Source organism: Amblyraja radiata, chromosome 20, assembly GCF_010909765.2.
Source record: "Amblyraja radiata isolate CabotCenter1 chromosome 20, sAmbRad1.1.pri, whole genome shotgun sequence".
Lineage (NCBI taxonomy): Eukaryota > Metazoa > Chordata > Chondrichthyes > Rajiformes > Rajidae > Amblyraja > Amblyraja radiata.
The window spans coordinates 21,216,643-21,243,888 of NC_045975.1; the positions used below are offsets into that span (position 1 = coordinate 21,216,643).

General features: G+C 41.0%; 2 protein-coding genes across 3 annotated transcripts; both read left to right on the top strand.

Moving 5' to 3' along the window:
• The first annotated feature begins 299 nt into the window (after window positions 1–299).
• On the top strand, window positions 300–1,868 carry ascl3 (achaete-scute family bHLH transcription factor 3). The gene is made up of 2 exons (XM_033038984.1): window positions 300–352; window positions 831–1,868. The coding sequence occupies exon 2, from the start codon at window positions 838–840 to the stop codon at window positions 1,474–1,476; it is 639 nt and encodes a 212-aa protein (XP_032894875.1). The 5' UTR covers window positions 300–352; window positions 831–837; the 3' UTR covers window positions 1,477–1,868.
• Window positions 1,869–8,195: 6,327 nt separating this feature from the next.
• c20h11orf16 (chromosome 20 C11orf16 homolog) lies at window positions 8,196–23,594 on the top strand. Of its 2 annotated transcripts, XM_033038986.1 has the most exons (8): window positions 8,196–8,480; window positions 8,761–9,017; window positions 10,609–10,968; window positions 13,638–13,819; window positions 16,982–17,105; window positions 17,798–18,029; window positions 18,782–19,474; window positions 23,435–23,594. In XM_033038986.1, exons 2-8 carry the CDS (start codon window positions 8,808–8,810, stop codon window positions 23,485–23,487), a joined length of 1,854 nt encoding a protein of 617 aa, XP_032894877.1. In that variant the 5' UTR covers window positions 8,196–8,480; window positions 8,761–8,807; the 3' UTR covers window positions 23,488–23,594. The 2 variants fall into 2 exon arrangements, with proteins under 2 accessions (XP_032894877.1, XP_032894876.1); XM_033038985.1 differs by having other exon boundaries at window positions 8,196–9,017.
• Window positions 23,595–27,246: the final 3,652 nt, after the last annotated feature.

The window sequence follows — 27,246 nt, forward strand, 5'->3', positions numbered from 1 at the left end:
TTACGGCGAGGATGTTTTAATTCAGATCTGTATCAGCTACAAGTACATATCGCTGTGAATGTAACGCCAGGAGAGTGAACATTATAAAAACCTGCATCTGTTTCTTGAGAAAATAAGATATGAACTGGGTACGGAATCACTCGGGTCCTCCAGTTGACTGTAATGTAAAATGATACCCATGCATATGTGGCTCCAGTAAAAACTAAACCACAATATTGCAGATCGAACTAGCCCCAGGCTAATCTGGCAGAGCTCATAAACCGGTTGTTTATGGACGCTCCTATCAGTCTAACTTTATTTTGCCTTTTGTGAACAGTGAGTGCCCTGATTCTATATTTTCCATAGGTTCCCGGTAAGAATTGAAACGCTTTGCCATTGCTAATCTCGTTGTCAGTTAACTTAAATTAGTTGCGTTTAAAATAAATGTAGATACTGAGAACAACGTGAGCTTGGATAATTGATCAAATAATAAATAGGATTTCCATTTCATGGAATGTTATGTACACCATCCTAGCTATGGGAGTTGTGCGTGAGTATCCATCTGTGAGTCGAAAAGTTAAGATTTTATTTTAAATTACACCTGTAGAATTAAAAGTTTGATATGTGCTTAAAAAAACCCAGCTCTAGATTTGTATCGCATTAAAATAATTTGTTCTAGACCCTAGTCGTCAATTCGATGAGCTTTTTCATTGCTAACTTGATAAAATGTGTTTGTGACTTGTGGATGTTGGATCTATACACTAATCTGATTTATAAGCTATTTTAAAATTATGTCCCTAGCTTTAAAGGAAAAAAAGAATGTCAGTTAACAATATTTGTTGCGTGTTTAGCACAGATATGATCGGAAGTCCCATGGCTCTGACATCCCCGGGCTACTTGTACCAGGTGGAGCCTGAAAGTTACGACGGGCTGCTGGAGAGGATCACTTTCGCCGAGGCGCCCTGCATGCAAGTGGCTCCGTCTCTCCCCGTCGAGTTGGCTGCTTTACAGACGAGCGCAGAACCCCCACGGCTCCGGCATCCAGATGAGATCTCCATGCTGTCCTTCGCCGACACCTACCCCGATGGATTCGCCAACGACGCTTTCTCGGGCTGGCACTACTTCCCGCAGATCCCCTTCCAAAGCCCGTTCAGCGCCGTCTACGACTACTCCTACGAGCCCGCCTTCATCCGCAAGCGCAACGAAAGGGAGCGGCAGAGGGTGAAGTGCGTGAACGAGGGCTACGCCCGGCTGAGGCAGCACCTCCCGCAGGAGCTCTCGGAGAAGCGGCTCAGCAAGGTGGAGACGCTGAGAGCCGCCATCAGCTACATCAAGGAGCTGCAGACCGTGCTGGGGGGGCACGGAGACCATGTGGAGAGGGAGGCGGCCGGAGACGCCCTTCCCCGGGCAACAGGTGGGGTGGAAACAGACGGCGTCGCTGCCCCGGAGAAGCGCTCGGTTTGCAGCAGGGTTAGCGGAAACTCGCAGCCGAGGTAACCCCGGGGCAACTCAGCCGGGAGAATGGAAGGAGCACGGTGACTCTCATCCATTCTACCCCCGCCGTAAAGTTGCGGATGCATTGCAAACGCTGGCAGGTAATGCGAGCTTGGGGATAAGGGGGTAGTTTCTTGCTGTAACTGACAGTGACATATCCCCTTTCAGAATTTAGATATTTAAATTGTAATTCACTGACAATAACCCACCACTTGGCAACAAATAAAATATTTGGCCAGCGCAAATTATTAAAATAAATCAAAATTGACAAGTTTATTCCTTGGAGGCAGGAGACGAGGGGAATAGATAGGGAAATACAGGCAGTCTTTTTTCCCGGCTAGGGGAATCAAAAACTTTAGGACATCGTTTTAAAATGGGAAGGGATTGTTAAAATTAAAATTTAAAACACTGGGCAACATTTTCACTTGGAGGATGATGGGTATATGAAACGCACTGCCAGGGGAGGCAGTTGAGGCAGGTACAATGACAGCACTTAAAAAACATTTGGACAGACAGGTGGATAGTGAAGGTTTGTGAGGGATATGGGCAAAACGCGGGCAAATAGGGCCCCATCATGGGGCGTTTTGGTCGGCATGATAGAGATGGGCCAAAGGGTCTGTTTCCGTGCTGTATGATTATTTGACAATTAGTTCATTTTCCATACATGAAACTGCAGATGCTGGTATCTTGCGCAAAGAAACCCCCAAAGTGCTGCAGAACTCAGCAGATCAGCCAAGACGACGTTTCGGGTCGGGACTCATCTTGTGACTTCAGTCTGTCCGCTTCCCACCTGACCCACCTGACCTACGGAATTCCTTCAGCATTTTGCTTTTTTAATTCATGTTCGACATCACCTTTGCCTTTGTTCCCAGTCTACACTCTGCGATAACGCGGGCATTATTTCCAAGAGTGACCTCAATATTACGGATCTCGTTCACGTAAGTAGTATAAATGCAAGTGAGAAAATAAGCCAGTGTAGGTCTTACCACCGCGATTCTGCTCGGTCACTTAATAACCGATCCGTGACTTCCTCAACCGATTGGCCTACTAGTTTCATAGAAACATAGAAACATAGAAAATAGGTGCAGGAGTAGGCCATTCGGCCCTTCGAGCCTGCACCGCCATTCAATATGATCATGGCTGATCATCTAACTCAGTAATCCTGTACCTGCCTTCTCTCCATCTTCACTATCTTCCTGGTTAGTTTCACTGCTTGTTATCACACTCACACCTTCTCCAAGCCAACAAAGGACCATTGTGGGCTCCATCTTTCCTTGATCACTGTTGCTGGCTTTGATTTGTCCCTAGACAAAAGCTCCTCACCCTAAAGGACACAAAGTGCAAGAGCATCTCTGGAATACATGGATAGATGACGTTTGGGGTCGAGACCTTTTTCTTCAGACTTTGATTGTCTGAAGGGTCTAGACCGAAACGTCACCGATCCATGTTCTCCAGCGATGCTGCCTGACCCGGTGAGTTAGTTACTCCAGCATTTTGGGTATAAGTAAGTAAGTAAGTAAGTTTATTGGCCAAGTATTCACATACAAGGAATTTGCCTTGGTGCTCCGCCCACAAGTAACAACATGACATACAGTGACAGTTACGAATGACTCAGAAAACACTAAACATTAATAATAATAAAACATTAATGATAAAACACCATTGATCAAGCATGTGAACCAACAAAATACCAGATCAAAGGGAGGCTACAGATTTTTGGCTGTTGAGTAGAGCAACTACTCGTGGATAAAAACTGATTTTATGTCTGGCTGTGGCAGCTTTGACAGTCCGGAGTCGCTTTCCAGAGGGAAGTGATTCAAAGATTCAAGTGATTCAAAGTATTATCCGGCACCTGCAGTTCTTTGTTTCTACATCCCAATGCTTACTCTGTAAATCCCTCTCAAATCTAAATCCGATCACCTTTTATCAATCTAAACTCGGTGAGTACAATGTAGGCTAGATATCTCTATCCTTGTGCAACAAGTCTTGCACAATGAAAGCCCGCATGTAATTTACCTCCCAATTGTTAATTCCTACCTGAAGCGTAAAAACGCAGCTAAATCGACCTTAACAATAATATTTATCAGTTTCTCGCATATTTAAAATAAAACATGCTATCTTCATGCACAAACGGGAAACGCTAATTTCTCCTTCCACTGTCTTTTTTTGTCCATTCATTTCGCCAGTATTCGAGTTGCTTCGCGCCTTCCTCCGATCTCACTTTCCCGCTGAATGGACAAACGTGGACACGATATACCTCATCTGAGAAACAGGAGGCATTGCATTTTACGTTTAATTACTTTAAAGTTAAATGGGAATACCAAATAGCACTTTATACAACAAATCTGCATAAATAAAATGAAGCGCTTGTTTATTTCTTGTCTTATTGACCAGCTATATTATTCATTGACTCCAAGAGCTAACAAAGTAACGCGAAAGACGCAGCCCTTTGCAGAAGTCATCAATGTCTCACAGTCTATCCGGCGATCAACATGGAATCAATATATGAAGAAAGTGGAACGCGTTAAGTTAAAAAAAAAGTAGTCTATAATCAAGAATATAATTCTCTTATTCGTCAGTGAGGGGATAATTACGCATTAAAATTAATGATACAATTATCAATAACGGGGTCCGTCCTGTGACTGATCTTCAATACATTATTGAGATGTTGAGGTACATTTTTCTTACTATATTGGACATGTAAAACGCTGATGACCGGTCGATTACGAATGAACGTCTGGAGTGAAAAATGTCTGGGTTTTATTTGGGTATCAGGTTATTAAAGAACAACTGGCCCACGCGTGACCGTCGATACAAAATGTCAGGGAATTGTCGATGTTATCTTTCAAAATAATTGATGTAGGTATGTGTATAGAGACATGTTTTAAAAGGGTGCCGTAAATTGAACCCGAATGAATCAAGGAATGTATATTAAATCCATGAGTCAAGTGCTATATGGTAGTTTGCTCACAATTTGTTGTACTTGTGCAAAGCAGATTAATTGTTTCTGAAATGCGATGGGCTTGAAAGTGACAAAAAAGTTGCAAATGCTTTTCTATCACCGATTCGTTGCTTTTGAAAACACATTGTTTTATTTGTTCATCTAATTTATAAAGTCCTAACCCATTTTATAATTACAATGTGATTGCTGCGTTTATTGAAAGAAACAGGCATTAATTAAAATAAAACGTATTTGCACTAGAACTTTGTTCAAACAGGGAATTGACGACGTGTGAGTGTGTGGTATTAGGTACAGTTCTATCCAAGTTTTTGCAATTAAAATTATTCACCAAAACCTGTTTTGTAAAAAACACTTATTTTGAAAGTTAAGCAATTATATTAGAAGAGAATACTATTACCCGTCTCATCGCGACATTAATAAGATTACAATTCATGTTACGCAATCTCGGTGCTAAAATTGAGAAACAGGGAACAGCGGTCGAGCTGCTGTCTGTCTCACAGCGCCCAAAACCCGGATAGATGTTTGCACGTTCTCCCTGTGACCGCGTGGGTTTTCACCGGGTGCTCCGGTTTCCACCCACATCCCAAAGATGTGCGGGCTCGTACGTTAATTGGCCACTATAAACTGCCCCTAGTGTGTAGTGGGAAAATTAGTGTGAACGGGTTATCAATGGTCGACGTGGACTCGGTGGGCCGAAGGGCCTGTTTCCGTGTTGTATCTCTAAATTAACCTGCTGATTTACAAAAAAATACTCGAAGTGCTGGAGTAACTCAGTGGGTTAGGCAGCATCTCCGGAGAACACGCATAGGTGACGTTTCGAGTTCAGAGGGAGGAGTCATTTGTCATTCAGGTCTGAAGAAGGGTCCTGACCCAAAATTTACTCCAGGACTGTGATAAAGCATGGGGGTCGTGATAAACCTAGGGATTCATTGGCCGGCTAATGTCAATTATCTGAACCAAGACTCCACACTTTTAGAAATAATCTCGGTACTTTGATTTACCCGGCGAGGAATCACTATCAAACGTTTCAAAGTGTCCCGTCAATTCATGTATTTCTATCCAGAGATGCTGCCTGTCCCGCTGAGTTACTCCAGTATTTTGTGTCTATCTTCGTCTTTCGTGAAAGTATTGTTGCTGAAACGATTAGCGGATATAAGGTAAGCACTGCCAATTTGGGGAACGGGACCCAACGGGTCCGCGCTTGGTTTAGTTACAATTAAAACACAAATTACGTGCGATAACTCCAGGATAAGCGGTCAACTAAACCAAGCCCAAAGCTAAAGTATTATGAAACCATCTAACTGAATATACCAACGTATGATGAGGACAATAAAGAACTCTGTATGCAGAAAGCAGCTACCTACATGTTAACTAGTTCATTTAAAAAAAACTGATGGAAATTGATAGTGAAGTTAATGAAGTCCATGGGTGCAGGAGGTAGCCCCAATGTAGTCATCAATATACAGTAGTGGAGATAAGAGTTTTGGGATATGGCCAGTGTATGCCTGGAACAGGGATTGTTCAACGTACCCTACAAAGAGGCAGGTGTAGTTTGGGCCCATGCAAGTGGCCATGGCTAAGCCTTTGATTTGGAGAAAGTGGAAAGAGAATTTGAGCATGAGGACTAGTTCTGCTAGGCAGAGTAGAGTGTTGGTAGAAGGAAATTGTCTGGTTCTGCGGAGGAGGAAGAAATGTTGGGCTTTAAAGGACTCCTTGGTGAGGGATGGAGGTGTAGAGTGATTGAATATCCATAGTAAAGATGAGGAACGGGGATGTGGAAAGCATAAATTATTAAAGAGATGAAGGTCATGTGAGTTGCTTGGATATAGGTTGGGAGGGATTGGACCAGGAGGATTAGGATGGAGTTGAGTTTATGTGGTAATGAATTCAATGGGACAGGAGCAGGCACAAACAATAGGTCTGCCAGGGCAGTTCCATTTATGGATGTTGGGGAGAAGGTAAAACAGGCCTGCACGGGGCTGGGGAACAATGAGGTTGGAGGCTGAGGAGGGCAGACAGCTGGAAGTGATAAAATGAGAGATGGTCTACGAGATAATATTCTGGTGCTTATCTGTGGGCTCATGGTCCTGGGGTAGGTAGGAGGAGGTGTCACCTCGCGGTAGTGGTCAGCTCGCCAGTCTACCATGGCACCTCATCAGCGGGTGTCATGATAATCTCGGGGCTGTTGCAGAGTGAGTGAATGGCTGTCCCCATCAACACGATACCCATCTTGCAGAAATTGCAGCGTTGTGGACGTAGCCCAGACCATCACACAAAACAGCCTCCCATCTATTGACTCCATCTACACTTCATGATGCCTTGGCAAGGTCATCAGCATAATCAAGGATAATCTCACACCGGTCGCTCTCCCATCAGGCAAGAGGTACAGAAGTTTGAAAACACACACCTCCAGATTCAGGAACAGTTTCTTCCCAGCTGTTACCAGGCAACTGAATGGTATTCTCATCAGCTAGAGTGTGGTCCTGATCTCCCATCTAGTTCATTGGAGACCTGTAAATTATCTTAAATCGGAATTTATCAGACTTCAATGTAATATCTTTGCACTAAATGTTGTACCCTTTATCTGTGCACTGCGGTCAGCTTGATTGTGTTCATGTATCGCATTTTCTTTGACATGCAACAAAAGATTTCCACTCTACCTCGATACACGTGACAATAAAATAAACTTCAAACTTCAAGGATGGCGTTAACTTAAAAAAATACTAAACCAGAGACAATTCACTTCGCTACTGCGTAGTCCAAACATTGGGGTGCCCACTGGTTGCAGGAGGCAGTTTGTCTTGAAGATAGACACAAAATGCTGGAGTAACTCAGTGGGACAGGCAGCATCTCTGGATAGAAGGAATGGGTGATGTTTCGGGTCAAGACCCTTTTTTAGACTGAGAGTCAGGAGAGAGGGATTCACAGATATGGAAGGGTAATGTGTGAAAACGAGACATCAAAGAGGATGCGGATCATGGAAAATATAGAATAGATCATTGTTAGCTAGGGGAAGATGACAATGAAACATACAAAGATAAAAGGAAACACCTTCCCGATGTTGGGGGAGTCCAGAACCAGGGGCCATAGTTTAAGATTAAGGAGTAAGCCATTTAGAACGGAGACGAGGAAACACTTTGTCCCACGAAGAGTGGTGAGTCTGTAGAATTCTCTTCCTCAGAGGGCGGTGGAGGCAGGTTCTCTGGATGCTTTCTAGAAAGAGCTAGATAGGGCTCTTAAAAATAGCGGAGTCAGGGGATATGGGGAGAATGCAGGAACGGGGTACTGATTGGGGATGATCAGCCATGTTCACATTGAATGGCGGTGCTGGCTCGAAGGGCCGAATGGCCTACTCCTGCATCTATTGTCTATTGTCTAAAACTTAATTAGGAAGACAGTCAGACTGGTTGGAGAACTAGGATGGGGGAGGGATGGAGAGAGAGGGAAAGCAAGGGTTACTTGAACTTAGAGAAGTCGATATTCATACCGTTGGGCTGTAAACTGCCCAAGCGGTATGCACACCCAGCGGTATGAATAGTGACCTCCAACTCGATATCCCCTTTGATGTCTCGTTTTCACACCCTGCCCTTCCATATCTCTGTCTTCCCTCTCCCGTGACTCTCAGTCTGAAGAAGGGTCTCGAACCGAAACATCACCCATTCCTTCACTCCAGAGATGCCGCCTGTCCCGCAGTTACTCCAGCATTTTGTGTCTTCTATCTTCAGTGTAAACCAACATCTATAGCTCTTTCCCAGGCAGTTTACCTCGCTGTGATACAATTTCTCACAAATCTCCTGCACGTTTGGAACTACAGCTCCCGGAATGCATCCGCTGCGAATGAAAGTGGCTTGCGTCATAGCAACACGGAGTCATAACAACCCAGCAACACGCTTTGGAACATAGCAACTGGAGTTTGCGGTGCAGTCTCTCGCCCAGGCAGGGTCTTCACGGGGAGTCAAGCAGGTCGTAGTGGGAAGACAGAGGTCGCCAACACTTCCAGCATTTCAACAGCGTGCAGTATTGGGATTACCACTACTAAGGCAAGGTGGTGTATAAAACAGATGATCAAATCAATGGTTGTATTGTAAGATTGCAATTCGGATTTCCAACGCAATGTTTACAGTTTGTTTTTTTCAGTAATCTTGACCATAGTAAAAAATTCCCTGAGACTTCAAAGTAAAACTGTCACTGACTACGAAATAGGAAACAATGTTCCCTTATGTTCAAGTAGCTTCAAGTGATCTTTCAAACTATTTCTTAGTTTTTTATGAACTGACTTTAAGCCATACTGCGCTGTAAATATTTGCTGTTTGTGTGTGTCCAAGCTCCTCTGTGTTAATTTGGACGGCGGGCGGCGCAGCGAAGAGCGACCATGCCGGCAGTTTATCCCAATCTACGTTTCCACGGATTCCCTACATTGTTTGGACACGTGAAGGACACGAATATCACCTTTGTTGTCGACACGTCGCAAAGCATGCAATTGCACATCACCGCAATCAAGTTTCACCTGAAGGAAGCGCTTTTGGCCAAGGCTTATAGCACACTCTCCAGTCGCTTTAATATTATGGAATTTTCCAATAAGGTAGAGTTTACGTCTTCATCCTTGAATGTATAATTTATACGTATTCACAAATGGAACGTTTCGCTAGTAAATTATTATTTATTATAGCCCTAGTTCAATTTATTTATTAGCTAAAATCATATTGATAGGTTTACATATGTGGTATACTCAATATATATGCTTTGTGAGCCCATTAAACAATTTGTATACAGAATTTCTGGTAAATTGTCAGAATTATTTGATCTTGAAAATGTAAATGTTCCAAAGTCATAAGAGCAGTATTAGGCCATTCCACCCATCGAGGCTACTCCGTCATTCACTCACGACTGATTTATCTTTCCCTCTCAACCCCATTCTGCCTTCTCCCCATTAACCCTTGACACCCATAACTAATAAATAATCTGTCAATCTCCTCCTTAAAAGTACCCATTGACTTTGTCTCCATGACGACCTGTGGCAATGAATTCCACAGATTCACCACCCTCTGATTAAGGAAATTCCTCCTCATCTTTCCAAAGGTACGTCCTATTATTCCGAGGCTGTGATCCTAGACGCCCCCACTAGTGGAAACATCCACTCCATGTTCACTCTAATCAGGCCTACTCTATCGGTAAGTTTCAATGAGTTCCCCATTTAAATTCCAGTGAGTACAGGCCCAGTGCTGTAAAATACTTTACCATATGTTAACCCAATCATCTCTGGGATAATTCTCGTAAACCTTCTCTGGACCCTCTCCAATGCTGGCAAATCCTTTGGGGCTCAAAACTCCGCACAATACTCCAAATGTGATCTGATCAGTGCCTTATAAAGCCTCAGCATTACATCCATGTTATTGATTGCTATATGGAAATGATTGCTATTCTAATATCAATTTCAATGCATGCTTAGTAGGAAGTAGGAAATAAGGGTCTCGACCTGGAACGTCACTCATTCCTTCTATCCAGAGATGCTGCCTTGTCCCCCTGGGTTTCTCCAGCATTTTGTGTCCATCTAAGCATACTTACATTTGAATGAGCTAATTAACATAAAAGCCAGAAAATCATGCCAAAACTTTATAAAACACTGTCTTGCCCTTAACTGGAGTATTGAGTTCATTTCTGGTTGCTATGTTATAGTAAGGATATGAAACAATTGGGAGGGGCTTCAGAAAACAAATTAAGAATAGTTCCTGGGATAAAGCTGTACGTTACAAGGCAAGAGTGGCTCGGACATTGGAGAAGAGAAGGCTGAGGGAGATTTGATCGAAGTAAATGAAATTATGCAGTACCCGGGTAGAATGGATAATGGAAGGCTGTTCTATCTGGTGAAGGATTTGAGGACTAGAAGTCACAAATGGAAAATTATGAGTGGCATGAGAAAAAAATATTTAAAATGTGTGGTTCTAATCTGGAATGCACTACTTGCAGGGCTGGTGGAGATAGGTTCCATTGTGGACTTCAAAGGAAACTGGATAAATATATGGTGGAGTAAAAATTTCCAAGGGCTCGGTGGTGGATGTAGAGAATCTTCGGGTTAAAATGGTGGTGCATGCATAATGGGTTGAATGGCCTCCCTCTGTGTTGTAACCATTCTGTGATTCTATGGATATCTAATGTTGCCTCCTTTCATGCAGGTAACCAAATGGTGTGACCATGTGGTAACATGTACCCCCCAGACCGTTTTCAGTGCAGTGCAATGGCTTCAGTCACTTACCTGTACACTGGGTAGGGATCTGCTCAGTGCATTAACAGCAGCATTTGATGATCCTATGTGTCAGGCTATCTACCTGGTGACAACTGGTCTACCTGACAATAACTTAAAGGATATTTTTCACGTTCTACCACACCTATCCCGTGGTCGTCCATTGCACACCTTCTACTTGACGGACAAATGGATAGACAGTGAATGTCGAGAGTTTCTGCAGAGAATCAGCATGCTTACCCAGGGCAGTGCTCATCTCATTAGACTCAGCCACTGTGGAGCAATCAAACAGGTAACTCACGGAAATTAAATACTCTAAATGGAAACATACAACTTTGTTAAGCGAAGAAACTTTAAAGTCTTAAGGAATAATAATAATAATAATAATAATGGATGGGATTTATATAGCGCCTTTCTAGAATACTCAAGGCGCTTTACATCGCATTATTCATACATTCCTCAGTCACACTCGGTGGTGGTGAGCTACTTCTGTAGCCACAGCTGCCCTGGGGCAGACTGACGGAAGCGTGGCTGCTAATCTGCGCCTACGGCCCCTCCGACCACCACCAATCAATGCTTCTAAAACGTAAGAAGCTCATTAGTGGCTTGCAATGGAAAATTTAAATTACAGTAGGAGCACCAAATCATGGTATAAATGTGTTTAAGAAAAACAGAACCTCAGGCAGTTTAATAACTGAAACCTCTAGGAAAAAAGTTATTATATGGTATGCATGTTAGTATATTGTAAAATATAACATTACAAATATGTCTGTTGAGTGGTTTCAAAAAATAAATTGTGATTAATGGAGCAATAAAATATATCATAATTGTTTTAATTGCATTGTTAAACAATAGGGTACCTGTACCAGTTATTTTGAATGTCTAATGGAAAATTCTCAGCATATTTAACCCCTCCAAGAGTTGTAGCACCTCCACCAGTACTATAATTTTAGCGATCTGTATGCTCATTCCATTCTCTTGTGTGTGTTTCTGATTTGTCAGCCCACCAGTGGTAATTCTGAATTTAGCTCATCACCTGGTAACTTCATGCAAGTTGTAGGGCAACACGGTGGCACAGCTGGTAGAGCTACTGCCTCAGGGTACCAGATAACCAGGTTTAATCTTGAACTTGGATGCTGAATACATGGAGTTTGCACATTTTCCTTGTGACCAAATGCGTTTCCTCTGGGTGGTCCAGTTTTCTCACACATCCCAAAGACACATGGATTTGTTGGTTAAATGGTTTCTGTAAATTCCCTTAGTGTGCGGGGAGTTGATGCATCAGTGGGATAACATCGAACTAGTCTGAACTGGTGATCAATGGTTAGCATGGACTCGGTGGGCAGAAGGGCCTGTTTCCACATTGTATCTTTCAATCAATTTAACTTTCGGTGCTTTGTGTAAGACCAATTTGAAAATACTCTGCCTTTCTACTTTTTCCACCAAAGCAGATTTTTTTTCTGTATTATATTAAATCTGCCATGTCCTTGCCCTTTAAATTAACCTCTAAATTTCCTTCCCAAGCTTTTCTGCATCCTTCTCACAACTCACACTGCCATCACTAAAATGGAGATGCGAAAGACTGGAGATGCTGGAATCTGAAGAAAGTTTTTGAAGGAGAGTTTCAACTGGAACTTCGACTGTTCCTTTCCACCCACAGATGCTGCTTGATCCCTTGAGTTCTTCCAGCAGATTGTTTGTAGCTGCCATCAGTAAACTTGGATTTATTGCAGTTGGTCTGCTCATGCAAATCATTGTCAATATGACCCAATGTTTAAGAAGGAACTGCAGATGCTGGAAAATCGAAGGTAGACAAAAATGCTGGAGAAACTCAGCGGGTGAGGCAGCATCTATGGAGCGAAGGAAATGGGCAACGTTCCGGGTCGAAACCCTTCTTCAGACTGATGTGGGGGGGGGGGGGGGGGGGGGGGGGGGGGGGAGGGGCGGGAAGAAGGATGACCCAATATTGCCTTATTTTTTCCTACTGCCTGCTTTCATTGTTAATCAATCCACAATCTGTAAGTATTCTACCCCAAGCTGTAGCACTCTAAATTTCTTTACTAACCTTGGGGTTAGAAATTTATCCAGGGTTGTCTTAAAAGTCCAAACACCCCACATCCACTGGTTCTGCCTTAATTATTCTGAAGGTTTACAGGCATTGAAAAATTGACTGATCACTCAGAAACCCAAGATTATATTTAATAAGGAAATATTATGTTACACTAGTCTAGCAAAAACACACTATTAAGAGGAGCTAACTAATAGAGTCAATGGAGGAAAGTCTCTTCTCAAAAGTTAATTTAATTGTGAATTTGCAGTAGCAATTATGGTAAAACCAAATATTGCCCAATAAAACTGAATGCAAATTTGGGATGAGTATCCCAAAATTACAGTATGTGATTCAGCCCTTCAGGCAGCTTGTTTGCAACTGTTTCCACTGCAGCCAAGTTCGTCTCATCGAGTCCACATACAAAATTAGATGTTTTTCAGCCAGTGATGAACACACTTCTCGGCATCTGCACAATGGCGTCTGTCTTGCTATTTGATGCAGTTCTTCTGTCTTGCGCTTCATGTGCGTGGTGGTGGAAAGATTGGTGGAATCAGGGCCGCGACCCTATTACCACTATAGGTTATCAACTGACGTGTCGAACAAAAGAATCTAAACCAACATTAAGTCCAATTTCCTGAGGTACCTTAATCTTTCTCCTTGTGCTGAAAAAATGGAACTGCCGATATTGTAAGCGAATTGTCCTTAAACTAAATATGTGCGCTAATGAGTGTCCATGCTTGTTATTTTAAATAGGTGATAGTCTGCACTTAAACAGAAACAAAAACAGACCAAAACAAAAAGGAAAGCAACTTTGATTGGGACCATTTTCTTTCCTGAAAGGTTTGCTAAATATTATGAAGAAAATGCCTCACATTATGAAACAATCTAATCATTTATTAATTATTGCATAGGTGATTCCAATTTATCCTGCAGACCATTCAATCTCTGGGCCTCTGTACTCGGCTCCGAAATACTGCAGTGTCAAAACTCCACTGGATAAAAGCCCATCCATTCACTCATGGGACAAATGTTCTGATGCAGAAGCTCTTCACATGCATTCAGCACATTTTTATAATCCAAGGAATTCTGCAAGGTGAGTTGCTTTTTCTATGCATTTTATGATAATAAATATTGGTAATCATATTATCATAAAACTTGCTAAACGTAATTCCCCATTACTATAATTTGTAATGTTGCATGGCACATTAGACATTTCTTTTAATTGCTTAATGTTTTCAAGCCAATATCATTAAACTATCTCTCAGATACAATAAAAGACAAAAAAAAATAGAAGCAGAGTCAATATACTGATAATATTAGCAATGTATGACTGACTGACATACATGAAATGTTTTTATTATGATATGTACTTGTTTCTAATAAAAATATTAATAAAAATAAAAAAAAAGACAAAATCAAATAAATGACTCTCCACAACGATAATAGCCATTTGAATGTAAGCCATTTCTTTAGTGGACTATTCTACTAGTTTAGTAATTGGTTGAATGTTCAATTTACTTGGCACCACAAATTTAAGGACATATTATGGATGAGTGCATAATGCTCCATCCCTTTCACAACTCAACAAACAATTAAGCTATTTTCTTCCAATAACCGCACCGTGTGTTTTTCATCCATCCTTTTATTTTGATTGTGTCTTTGCTCTGTCTCCTTTCCTGGAGAGATTGTGTACACAATGTATGCAATAACAACTAGACAGTATTTAGGCATGGCATGAAAAGTGGGAAGTAACATTCATGCCACAAAAGGATGTCTTACTATCTCTCCTTGATATATATAAACTACAAAAGCATTTATTCAAGGAAACAAAGAGTACTCCATCATGGTCCTCCATCATGTTCCTCCATCATGGTCCTGCATCATGCCTTTGAAATGATGGAATCAGGAGTCACATCATGGAAACAGGTCCTTCAACCCAACTTGCCCACACAAAATGCCCCATTTACACTGGTCCCATCTCGTTGCATTTGTCCCGTATCCCTCCAAACCTTTCCTATCCATGTACCTGTCCAAAAGTATTTTAAATGCTGTGTTAGTACCTGGCTCAATTACCTTCTCTGGCAGCTCGTTCCATATACTCACCACCCTTTGTGTAAAAATGTCACACTTCAGCATCCTATTAAATCTTTCTCCTTTCACCTTAAATCTCAACCTCTGTATTCCCCTACTGTGGGTATAAGACTGTGCATTTACCCTATTTATTCCTCTCATGAACTTATACACCTTTTTTAAGATTACCCCTTTTCCTCCTGTGCTCCAAGGCGTAAAGTGACAGCCTGGCCAACCTCTCCCTAATGCTCATGCCCTTGCATCTTGGCAACATTGTTGTAAATCTTCTCTGCACTCTTTCCAGCTTAAAAACATCTTTCCTATAACAGTGTGACCAAAACTGAACACAACACTCCAAATATGGCCTCACCAATGTCGTGTATAACTGTAACATAACATCCTAACATCTATACCTAATACTCTGAATGGTGAAGGCCAACAAAATCCGCTTTGACCACCCTACCTACCTGTGACGCCACTTTCATTGAATTATGTACCTGCATTCCTAGATCCCTCTGACTTGCAACACTCCCCAAAACTCTGCCATTCACTGTGAACGTCCTGCCATGATTTGTCTTTCCAAAGTGAAATACCTCACACTTATCTCTATTAAACTCTATTAGCCATTTCTTAGCCCACCTGCCCAACTGCTAAAGATGCTGCTGCAATTTTTGATAACTGTCTTCGCTATCCACAATGCCACCCACTTTCGTGTCACCTGCAAACTTGCTAATCATGCCTTGCACATTCTCATCCAAATCATTGATATAAATGATTGTTGAGTCAAACTGCCACGTATAGCAAGCTTCTGACCTGCTGTTGTAGCCATTGTTTTAAATATATATATTTTTTAGAGATGCAGAATGGAAACAGGTACATCGGTCTAGTGAAACTCACGCTGACTATCAATCACCCGTTCACACTAGTTCAATGCTATCCACTTCCTACACACATGGGGCAATTTACAGGCACCAATTAATCTACACACCCACACGTCTTTGGAATGTGAAAAGAAACCGGAGCACCTGAAGAAACCCACTCGGTCTCCTGGAGAATGTGCAAAGTCCACACACACAGCACCAGAGGTCAGGATTTAAATGGGGTCTCTGGCTCTGTTAGGCAGCATCTCCACCAGCTGTGCCACCCTATATCTGTCATAATAGCTGGTCCGGTTAATTTTCTCATCAATGATTTGCAGGCACTCAAAGTAAATTTTAAGGGGGAGTAGTTACTCCAGAAGACCCAGGTCAAAAGAACCTGAGCTCCTATTTCTTTTGTTCTTGCATTTTTATGCTGATTGGCACCTTACTTTTCAGCAGTTGCACTTTGGTTTTGTTATATACCATAATCAAAATACATTGCAACATCTCTCCTGGGGTTCTTCAACCTCCCAAACTTAAGGATAAAGGCAACGGTGCATGGGAATGACACTAAATACAAGTTTCCACTTGTCACACATTATGCTGACTTAGAAATGTAACACTCTTCCTTCTGCATCACTGGATTTTTATCACTGAAACTCTTTACCCAACATTATACAAGTTAAGTTAAATCAAATCAAATCAAGTTTTAGTTACAGTTTTAGAGATACAGCACAGAAACAGGCCCTTCGACCCATGGGACAATTTACAATTTAACCAAACCAATTAACCAGAAACCTGTATGTCTTTGGAGTGTGGGAGGAAACTGGAGCACCCAGAGAAAAACCCATGTAGGTTATGGGGAGGACATACAAGTTCTGTATGGACAGCACCCGTAGTCTGGCGCTGTAAGGCAGCAACTCTACGACTACGCCACTGTGCCGCCATTTTTTTGCCCAAATTTATTGTCATATGCACAAGAACGATGAGGTATAAGTACAATAAAAATCTTGCAGATTATCACAAGCACATAGACTCAGACAACACCTAGAGATATAAATTATACATAAATTACACGCAAGTTCGACAAGACAGTGTAAAGAAAAAGTTCTGCAAAAAAGCAAGACATTAGTGCAAAACACAATTCAAAAACAAGTGCGTGGTAGTACAAGAGGTGTACTGTAGTGTTCTGTTGCTGTGATAGGATTACATTTGTACAGGTTGTTCAAATATCTGATATTTGTAAGAAACCTCTTTAATACTTTAAATGCTATTTATATTGATCAAAATGAAGTTCGAGCTTGCATTGTTATCTTTGTCAATAGTGCCTGCAAATATACTGAGCCGTGGGCAGGACATCTCAGATCAAGCCACTTGGTTTTTGGAACTTCTGTCCTCGCAAGACAAGAGTCTGATGGATTCTTTTACCTGGGCAAAATCAAACAAGAGGTGGAGTGGAATTTTAGTTTTATTATTTACGTTGATGTAGGAATAATATTTACTAATTTTGCCACAATCTCGGCTTGGCTATTTACTTGCCATTGTTACTTATCAATTAGAGACAAGTACTAATTGCTAAAGTTCTTCATGTGCCATGGATATGTGACATCATATATTTTATGTTGATCTTTCAATCTAAAAATTATAAAAATAAATGCAAAGATTAGGTAAAGATCAGGTAGAGAAGGGTGGCTTGCTGAAGCAGTCAGCAAGGAACATCTGTCGCATTCAGCGTGCATGAATTAAATGTACATAAACTTCAAGAAAAGATGGTTTCAGATAAGGAAGTGAGATGCATTGCTATTCCACTGGCTGAGGTTACTGCCGTTGGTATTTACCTTACAACTTTGATCCCAGTTGCATAGTACTAAACCTCACCTCAAGAACCCACAAAAATAGAATCAGTGGCCTTTTGAGAGACGGAGACCTGATTGGAATTTGTGAAAATCTAAACCATATTATGGAGTCAAATTGTTGCACAGCAGAATATTTCTGTTTGATTCAACATATTCATAGCACATGAAGAATTTTAGCGATTAGTACTTGTCTTTAATGTTTGAATATTATGCTATATAAAGCAAGTAATCAAATGAAATTCAGCATAAACATGTTGCAAAATAACTACTTCTTCCCGTTGCCAGGTAAGAAAAGGAATATTTCTGATTGAGTTCGACAAATCTACTATGGATCAAGATGACAAGTGTCAAATCTTTGTGCAGAAGACGGCATTGCATGACATTATCCAATATAATGAAGGAATGCGACATGCTGTGGTCCCAGGTGACAATGTACTAGCACCTTGGGAATCAGACAGAATCAGATATGGTCCTGGAATAGTGGTGTTTGGCATTGAAACCAGAGATCCTCTGCAAGGTATGATATCCAATTTGGAAAGTTACACACTGTTATGACCATTGTCCCGATTGGAGCTGTATTGGTCCTTATTTATCTTTGTCATTTCAATTTGAGAATCATTCAAGATTTAGAAGATAAACTCCGAAAGGGTGCAAATGGTCAATGAGATTATAGCAAATCTACACCACACTGGTAGATAGAAGGAATTGCAGATAAAAGGAAAGAAAACGGAAATAAAGTGCTGCAGTAATCAGTCTGAACGACCCGAAACATCACCTAATCATGTTCTCCAGAGATGCTGCCTGTCCCACTGAGCCACTCCAGCACGTTGTGTCTTTTCTTTACACCATACTGGTGTTATTGTGATCAAGAGAAGAATATTGTTTAATCCACTTCAGCCTACCTGAGCTGTCTGTTGATGTTCAATATTGATACATTATAAAAAATAATCTATGCTTTTATACTGAATGTACAAGCTCCATACAGACAACACCCATAGTCAGGATCAAACTCGGGTCTCTAGCAACTCTGTGCCACTGCACCACCCCTGATTGAAATAATAGTTCAGATTTTCAGCTCCGAAGCTATCTTGTTCCTTTTTGAGATATTATTACAGCTACTTTTAAATTAACATAAAACTGAGAGCCAGACTGAAATGCCTGACCTGTTGTTCTTCTGGTGGTATAATACATGTACATATAATGTCATGTACATTAATGTTAAAATTATGGTTTCAGACTATAAAGCTTTTTTTTCTTTCTCTTAAATAGCCATGGAAGATGATGAAATCTCTGTAAAGTTCTGGAATGCAAAAACTGTCAAGGTTTCCAAAAATGTAGCCATGTGGATTCCATCGGCGATGTATAAGAGAGTTCTACAGGAGTTGTTAACTCCATTATCATCCAGGCATCAACTAATGGATAATGAATTTACTAGTTGTCGTGATGTTTGTCTACATCGGTCTCATGTGAGTGAGCTAGCTCGTCAATGCCATTTTGAACCAATGTGTACCCAGTCCTTGTTTTCACATTTCCCTGGCCACGATCCATATCATAATTACTGGAATGGGTTTTATCATGGTTTCCATTGTTTGCCAGTCTACCCTCCGTGTTACTGTTTCCAAGAAGTGATTCCTCCTGTAGGGTGGTGTCCAGTAACTCCAAAATATATCAACTCAACAACTTGTGACGCAGATGCATTGGACAAGAAAATTACTTTGCAGCTTCAGGAGTTAGATGTTCCAAAAAAGAAATTCCCTGAAAAATTGCTGTCTTCACCTTCTTCAGCTTCATCCTCTGAAGATTCTGATAGTAGCCTAGAGACAATTGTTTGTAAGCCTACTTTGGAAGATAAGGGAGTAAATACCTACTCGGTGTTGGAGCGATCGAGAGGCAAAGCCAGAGACAGGCCTGGATGGAGGTATTGGAGCCAAAGCCACCAAAAGCCCCATGGAAGGAAACCAGGTAATGATACATTTTTCTTCCATTCAATCAGGGGACAAGTCTTCTTGGACTTTTCTTACTCGTGCAAATCAAACCTTCAGCAAACTTCCTCTCATGCTGCAGCAGTGGAATTGTACTGATAGATAACATATTTGGCCTAGCAAACAGATCATATGCATGTTCAAGAAGGAACTACAGATGCTGGAGAATCGAAGGTAGACAAAATTGCTGGAGAAACTCAGCGCCCGAAACGTTGCCTCTTTCCTTCGCTCCATAGATACTGCCGCACCTGCTGAGTTTCTCCAGCAATTTTTTCTACCTCCAGATCATATGCATACATGTTGTTAAACATTTAAACTTTAATTCCTCTTACTTCTAAAAACAAGAGATGTAAATGTTCAATGTGATGTACAGACACACTTCTTTACATCTCATGCATATGCATGGCTTCAGGATCTCTCTTCATTTAATCTCCTAAAGCTGCTGAAAATAGCAAACATCTCTAATGCAGCTATAGCATGCAAAAATTGTGCTTGGTATGATGATATCTAATGTGTCTGCTTGTTTTAATAATACCTATGATAAATTCTATAACTGAATGTGGTCAATGTGTATTTGGTCTGCTGCATTTTTTAGGAGTACATCTGTAAATCATTAAAATGTTCCTGATTAAAGTCTTATCTTATTAAAGTGTTTAGTTTAGTTTGGAGATGCAGCGTGGAGCAGGCCCTTTGGCCCACCGAGACCGTGCCAACCAACGATCACCTGTACACTAGTTCTATCCTACACACGAGGGGCAATTTATAGAAGCCAATTAACCTACAAACCTTCATGTCTTTGGGATGTGGGAGGAATCCAGACCACCTGGACTAAACCCACGTGGCCACAGGCAAAACGTACAAACTCCGTACATACAGCACCTGTAGTCAGGATTGAACCCGGGTCTCTGGCGTTGTAACACAGCAACTCTACCACTGTACCACTGTACCGGCCTGTGGAACATGCCTGTATAAGCAGTATTATTTTGTGCAGTTACAATCCATGATAAAATCATACAGTCATTCTGTACTGAAACATCATCTTTGGCCCAACTTGCCCATGTCAACCAAGATGCCCCATCCACACTAGTTCCGCCTGCCTGCATTTGGCCCATATCCATGCAAACCTTTCTTATCCGTATAACTATCCAAATGTCTTTTAAATGTTGTTACAATCCCTGCCTCATCTATCTCATTTGGCAGCTCAATGCATACACTCATCACCATGTGTGTACAAAATCTGGTTCCTATTTAATCTTTAATTAATTAAAGTGTTTTTTTTAGTTCCAAGAGATTCATGCAATATCTCATGATGAAATCACATACTACGCCAAATCAGCTAGTTATATTATGAACAGTGAAAAAGAGGAGAAAAAAACACAGAATAAACTGTTTGGTTAATGATATTGGTTAATTTCTGACATTATACATGAATAATTAGTAACAAGTGGATGAGAATGTACAAGGCATGATGAGTAAATTTGCAGATGACATCAAAATAGGTAGTATCATAAACATTGAAGATGGTTAGCGAGAATTACAGCGGCATCTTGATCAGCTGGCTAAGTGGGCTGAGGGATGGATAATGAAGTTTAATTCAGATAAGTGTGAACTATGCATTTTAGGAAGTCAAGCCTGGACAAGACCTTCACTGTGAATGGGAGTGCCCTGAGGTGTGTTGTAGCCCAGAGGGACCTAGGAGTACAAATGCATAGTTCCATTAAAGTGGTGTCGCAGGTAAATAGTGCGGTGAAGAAGTATTTGGCACGCTTTCAGCACAGGCTCTTATGCTTAACTCATCCATGCTGACCAAGTTGTCCCATCCAAGCTAGTCCCATTTGCCGTGCCTGCCCCAAGTTTCTCAAAATGTCACCTATCAATGTACCTGACCAATTCTCTTTTAAATGCTGTCATTGCATCTGCTTCTAGTACTTCATCTTCTTCTTGGGTATGGCTTGCACAGCCTAAAGTTGTAGGACAACTTGTGATATTTGATCTTATTTGATTGTGCACGCCGGGTTGATTTTCATCCTATTTTTCCAATTAATTTCTGGAATATAACAAGATCATAGTGATGGGAATACATGGCAATAATTAATGCTATTGAAATGAAACAGATCTAAATACATACTAGGCTGATGCTTAATTTTCAAGTGTTTTTTTAATTATAAATGGTCGTCCTTGTTACCTAATGTATATGTATATATAAACAGATACGATATATACTAGGATACGTATTGAACATTTGAATTGATTTGTGAGACCTTAACCAATGATTTACCAATTTGAAAATAAAATCACAAAAACCAAAGCATCCTGCCCTCCAATCATGAGAGAATTTTGTATAATTCATGGCCTGTGCAACATATTAACATTGAATTAAAAAAAGTGAATTAACAGTATGATAGGCGATTAGTAAGAATAATATCCAAAAGTCATGGATAGGACAGGTTTGGAAGGATATGGACCAAATGCTGGCAGGTGGGACGAGTGTAGCTAGGACAAGTTGGCCGGTGTGGGCAAGTTGGGTCGAAGGGCCTGTTTCCACGCTGTATCACTGTATGACTCTAATCAGGAAAATCATCTGATCTGGTGCCATACCTTCAAAGGTCCTGTTATGGTTCTGTTTTTCAGTGTTCTGTGTGCCAGCTTACTGGTGTAAAATACTGCTTTAATTGGTATAATACCAGCTTTCTACTGAACTGCCAATCTTCACACAGTGTATTAAACATATGATATAATTGCAGATATTTAAAATTATTTTAATCAAGGATTACATTTACATATTTTGAATTTCATTTTTTGAAATGTTGATGGATTTGCAAACTCAGCTGGATCATTAGCAGTAGATACATGAACGATAGATGGGGGAAGGGAGTGAAAGAGTGGAGGACATCTGATCATTTATTCTTATAATATGCCAGCTGTTCTTACAATATGACAGAACAGCATTTGCCAGGCTTTCGATCCAGTTACTACCATACTACCCAATAGTGCTCTTTTCACAGAAACTTTGTCTTCAAGTCCATTGAGAAGTGCACCTGACAGCAGTCACCTGAAATCTTCTGTGCAGCTTCAGAATCTTGGACCAACAAACCGCAGTGCAATGTTTAAAAGTGTTGACCACGCATGTTCTCAGAACAGAGTCACAATGAAAGATGTTCTGACATATCAGAAGCATCACGTCACATCATCTACTGGGGTATGCGTCCAAAAATGATTAATGATATTCACAAAATTATAACATTTCAGAGATCTTAAGTATGTGGTTTATGCCCTTCACACTTCTCCTTAGCTCCTTGTCTTTCTTCCTGAAACATAGCGTTTCCTTCAATTCTTATCCAAAACAGTATTCAGTATTTTATATTTTAATTTCCTTTTCTTCCACTACACTCTTCCCAAGTTTACCTCATCATATTTTAGTAAAGGTGACCACTGCGCCTGAGACTCAGCCAATGCCACGTTACACCACCCTGCTGTCTTTTATAGATAGGAGTCATAATAACGCCCTGTATTCATCTCCACTAAACCTGGTATTAGAAAAGAACAACTGATATTTTGAGTTATCCCCTCATTCATACTTTGATTGTTAACAATTTGTTTTATAATACCTCTCTCTAAAGATTAGATTAATTATTAGAAAATAGTTCCAGTGGGATTCTCAGAACCAGAAAATTATTCAATCCAATAAATCCTATACGCTTGACCAAAAATCTAGGAATGAAGGAGAACACTTCAATCTAGGAATGAAGAATACTTCAATCTAGGAATGAAGGAGAACACTTCAATAAACTATCAGTATGCAGCTCTTCTACATCTTCACTCTTCACTTCCTTAAAAGAAAAAAATGACCAAATACTAGATTTTCCCACGATTTAAAAAAACCCAGAAATGTATATGTTTTCTTCAAATAAAATATGATTTTTTTGATTTCCATGACTAGGTGCAAAGTCCACCAATTCAAGAGCGTTTAGGAGAGAGTCAACTGTCACGTGACTGTCAACATCAGGAGGCCACAGAGAGATCAAGAATGAAAAAACTGCAGCGACGTCAGTGGGAGAAAGACCGAGAGCAACAATGTGAGAACAAGTATCAAAACATTCAGCAAAAGCGCAGGTATATCAGTGTTTGAAAGTACTGGAACACAACAGATGTTAACTATTGCAACACTCTGAAATCAATTAGAAAAAGGAAAAGACAGGACAATCAAAATTAAAGAGTGGCCAGTCTGTAATCCAGGAATATGCAATCATTTGTGAATGGATATCTGTAGAACAATGGTGCAGCGATAATCAACAATGTAAGATTTTCACATCAGGACTGAAGTGTATTCCCAGTTCCCTCAAGCTAAATAATGATACGATACAATGATACAATTTATTTGTTGTCATTTGAACCTCATTGAGGTTCAAACGAAATTTGGTTTCTGCAGTCATACAAACAAGTAGAAGAACCAAGACACAACACAATTTACACAAACATCCATCACAGCGCATCTCCTCCTCACTGTGAAATAACAGCCTTTAGGTAACATGTTGAAACTTTCGGCCTACAAATGAAATCTGTTGATGATGTAACAAAGAGAAGATGATTGCAAACCAAATGATTCTCAATACTCTTTGTTGTTGTGTATTTTGAGAGACATTTTATTTCATTTCACACGTATTAAGACTGATTCGATTCACTTTTTGTGTCTTAAGGGAGAAAGTGCATTATCGTCTGCAGAACGAATTTAAACAGTTAGAAGAGGGAGAGCAGATGTTGGACAAAATGGAGAGAGCGAAGCAGAGTTTGCAGCAGCAGACTCAAAGCAGAATCCAGTCTATTGCTCGTGAGGATAAGGAGAAAGAAGCCCGCAGGTTGGCACGTCTCCAGCAGGTGACAGCAAGGAAGGATATGAAGGAGGCAGAGAAAACGAAAGCAGTTGAAATAAAAGAAATCCAGCTGCAGGTACCTTATGCAGGAAACTACTCATTTGAAAAGTAAAACATGTACAAAGTAACCCCTGCATTCCCTCTCCCTCCATCCCTCCCCCATCCAAGTCGCACCAGCTTCTCGTTCTCACCCAGCAAACAGCCAACAATGGCCTGTTTCCTTTATGATCATTACTTTCTTGCATATCTTTTTTGATTTGTTCTATATCCCTCTACATCACCGTCTATACCTTGCGTTTCCCTTTCACCCTGACTCTAGTATGAAGGGTCTCAACCGGAAATGTCACCCATTCTTTCTCTCCAGAGATGCTGCCTGTTGCGCTGAGTTACTCCAGCATTTTGTGTCTATCTTCGGTTTAAACCAGCACCTGCAGTTCCTTCCTACACTAAGAAACAATGTTATGAATTAAGAGGTAGGTCATAGGCTATTCCAGTCCGTTCTACCACTTGGTGGTTTTGGTGAAATGTTCCTGTGCTTCAAAAGCACTTTCGCCCAAATGCTCCCACCCCAATTCTTTCAGGGTCCAAAAAGCTAACGTATTCAGGTTTGAATATATTCAACATTGGACTGTTGCAGACTTGGACTCTAGATAGTGGAGGACGGGATATATTTCCAAATGTGAATGCAGTGCTATCTGTAGGGGTACCTGCATGATAGTGTTAACATGTGCCTGCTACCTTTTCTTGGTGATGAGTTTGTAGATTTGGCAGGTGCTGCCAGAGTGCCTGCATTTTGTAGATGGTCCACATTGCAACCATTGTGCACCTCTGGTAGGGAGACAGAATGAGTAGGTTGTTGGAGACAGAAGCCACTGCAGATGCTGGAATCTTGAGTTAAAAACAAAGTGCTGGAGTAACACAACTGGTCAGGCAGTATCACTGGAGGACACGGATAGGCGACGTTTCAGGATCATTGAAACATACAGAATAGTGAAAGGCTTGGATAGAGTGGATGTGGAGAGGATGTTTCCACTAGTGGGAGAGTCTTGGACTAGAGGTCATAGCCTCAGAATTAAAGGACATTATTTTAAGAAGGAGATGAGCAGAAATGTCATCAGTCAGAGGGTGGTGAATCTGTAGAATTCATTGCCACAGAAGGCTGTGGAGGCCAAGTCAGTGGATATTTTTAAGGCAGAGATAGATAGATTCTTGATTAGTTTGGGTTTCAGAGGTTATGGGAAGAAGGCAGGAGAATGGGGTTAGGAGGGAGAGATGGATCAGCCATGATAGAATGGTGTAGTAGATTTGATGGGTCAAATGGCCTAATTCTACTCCTATCATTTATGACGTAATGATAAGAGCTTATCCATGTCCGCCGGAGGTGCTGCCTGACCAGCTGTATTACGTCAGCAATGTTTAGGGTGCTGTTTTGCCCTGGGTGGTGTTGACATTTTAGAGTGCTGTAGAAGCTGCACTCACCCAGGCAAATGCAGAATGTTTCATAATGCTGCCGGAGTTTCGATCATCCCGACGCGAGGGCTTGAACATCGGAGTCGCAGCGAGGTCAGCAGCGGCGACTGCGGAGGGTTCAAAGACCCCGACTATGGGTGAACAAAGGAGGAAGTTGACTGAACTTTATTGCCTTCCATCACAATGAGGAATGTTGATACCACTGTGGTGGATGTTTATGTTAAATGTTATTTTATGTGGCTGTGTGTATTGTTGCTTTTCAGTTAGTATGGCTGTATGGTAACTCAAATTTCACTGTACCTTAATTGGTTAAGTGACAATAAACGCGGACTTGAACTTGACTTGTGCCTTCTGGATGGTGGAAGGGATTTGAGGTAGCAGAGGCGAGTCACTAGTCATAATACACCCATGCCTCTCACATCAATTCTGTGCGTTCAATTGAAAGTAAGTGGACCAGTTGAGTTTCTGGTCAATGTCGATGGCAGCGGCAGAGAGAGTAATGCAACTGAATGTCACATAGATAGGTTAGACCTATTCTATTAACATTGATTATTCCCAAAATCTCTGTGGTGCAAATGTTAAGTGAAAACTTTTTTCTCACTCCTTATTTTTTTCTAGCAAGCAAGAAGAAAGCGAGTGGAACAACACAATAAAATGGTGGCAGAAAAATTCCAGGAAGCAGAAAAGCTGAACGAAGAACAAGAGACAACCCTGAAAAAGCATCAAATGAAACATGTTTCACCATTTTAGAAGGAAGTTGACTAGCTTTTGCATTTTTCTTGACAGGTGGTAGCTTTGTAAATTTTGCTTGCATTTAGCAATGTGACTCTAAGAACCCATAACTATTGGTATGCAACACAGCATTCACATAATGTTGCAGAGCCAGTTTTTCAGAAGAACGGCTCCTTGTATTCTGCTTGGGAAGCTTACAACCCAATGGTATGAACATTGAATTCTCCAATTTCAACTAATATTCCCATAATTTCCCCTCTTTCCCTTGCCCCCACCAATCTGGCGAGCACCTGTTTTCCCCTCCACTGAAGAATCATCACCCATCCCCATGTCCCATATTTCCTTTATCCCCTTTACCCTCCCATCACCACCCTCTCCCCCTCCATTCCTTCAACCCACATCCCCCCCTCTGGCTGCACAATTCATCCTTCCATTTTAACACCATTTCAGCTCCTTTTCACCTCTTAACCGGGAATACTTTTTCATTTTTTAAATGAAATTTTATGGCCTAACATTGTTTCTGTTGTAAAATCAGTAATCCTGTTTAAATTGTAGCTTGGCGATTTAGCAAATCTATAAATCAACATTAAAGATGGCATTATATAATCCTAACCTTGAAATTATTTTAATGTTAAATGTACTAAGAATCAATTTAAAAAATGTATTTCTTCAATAGAGA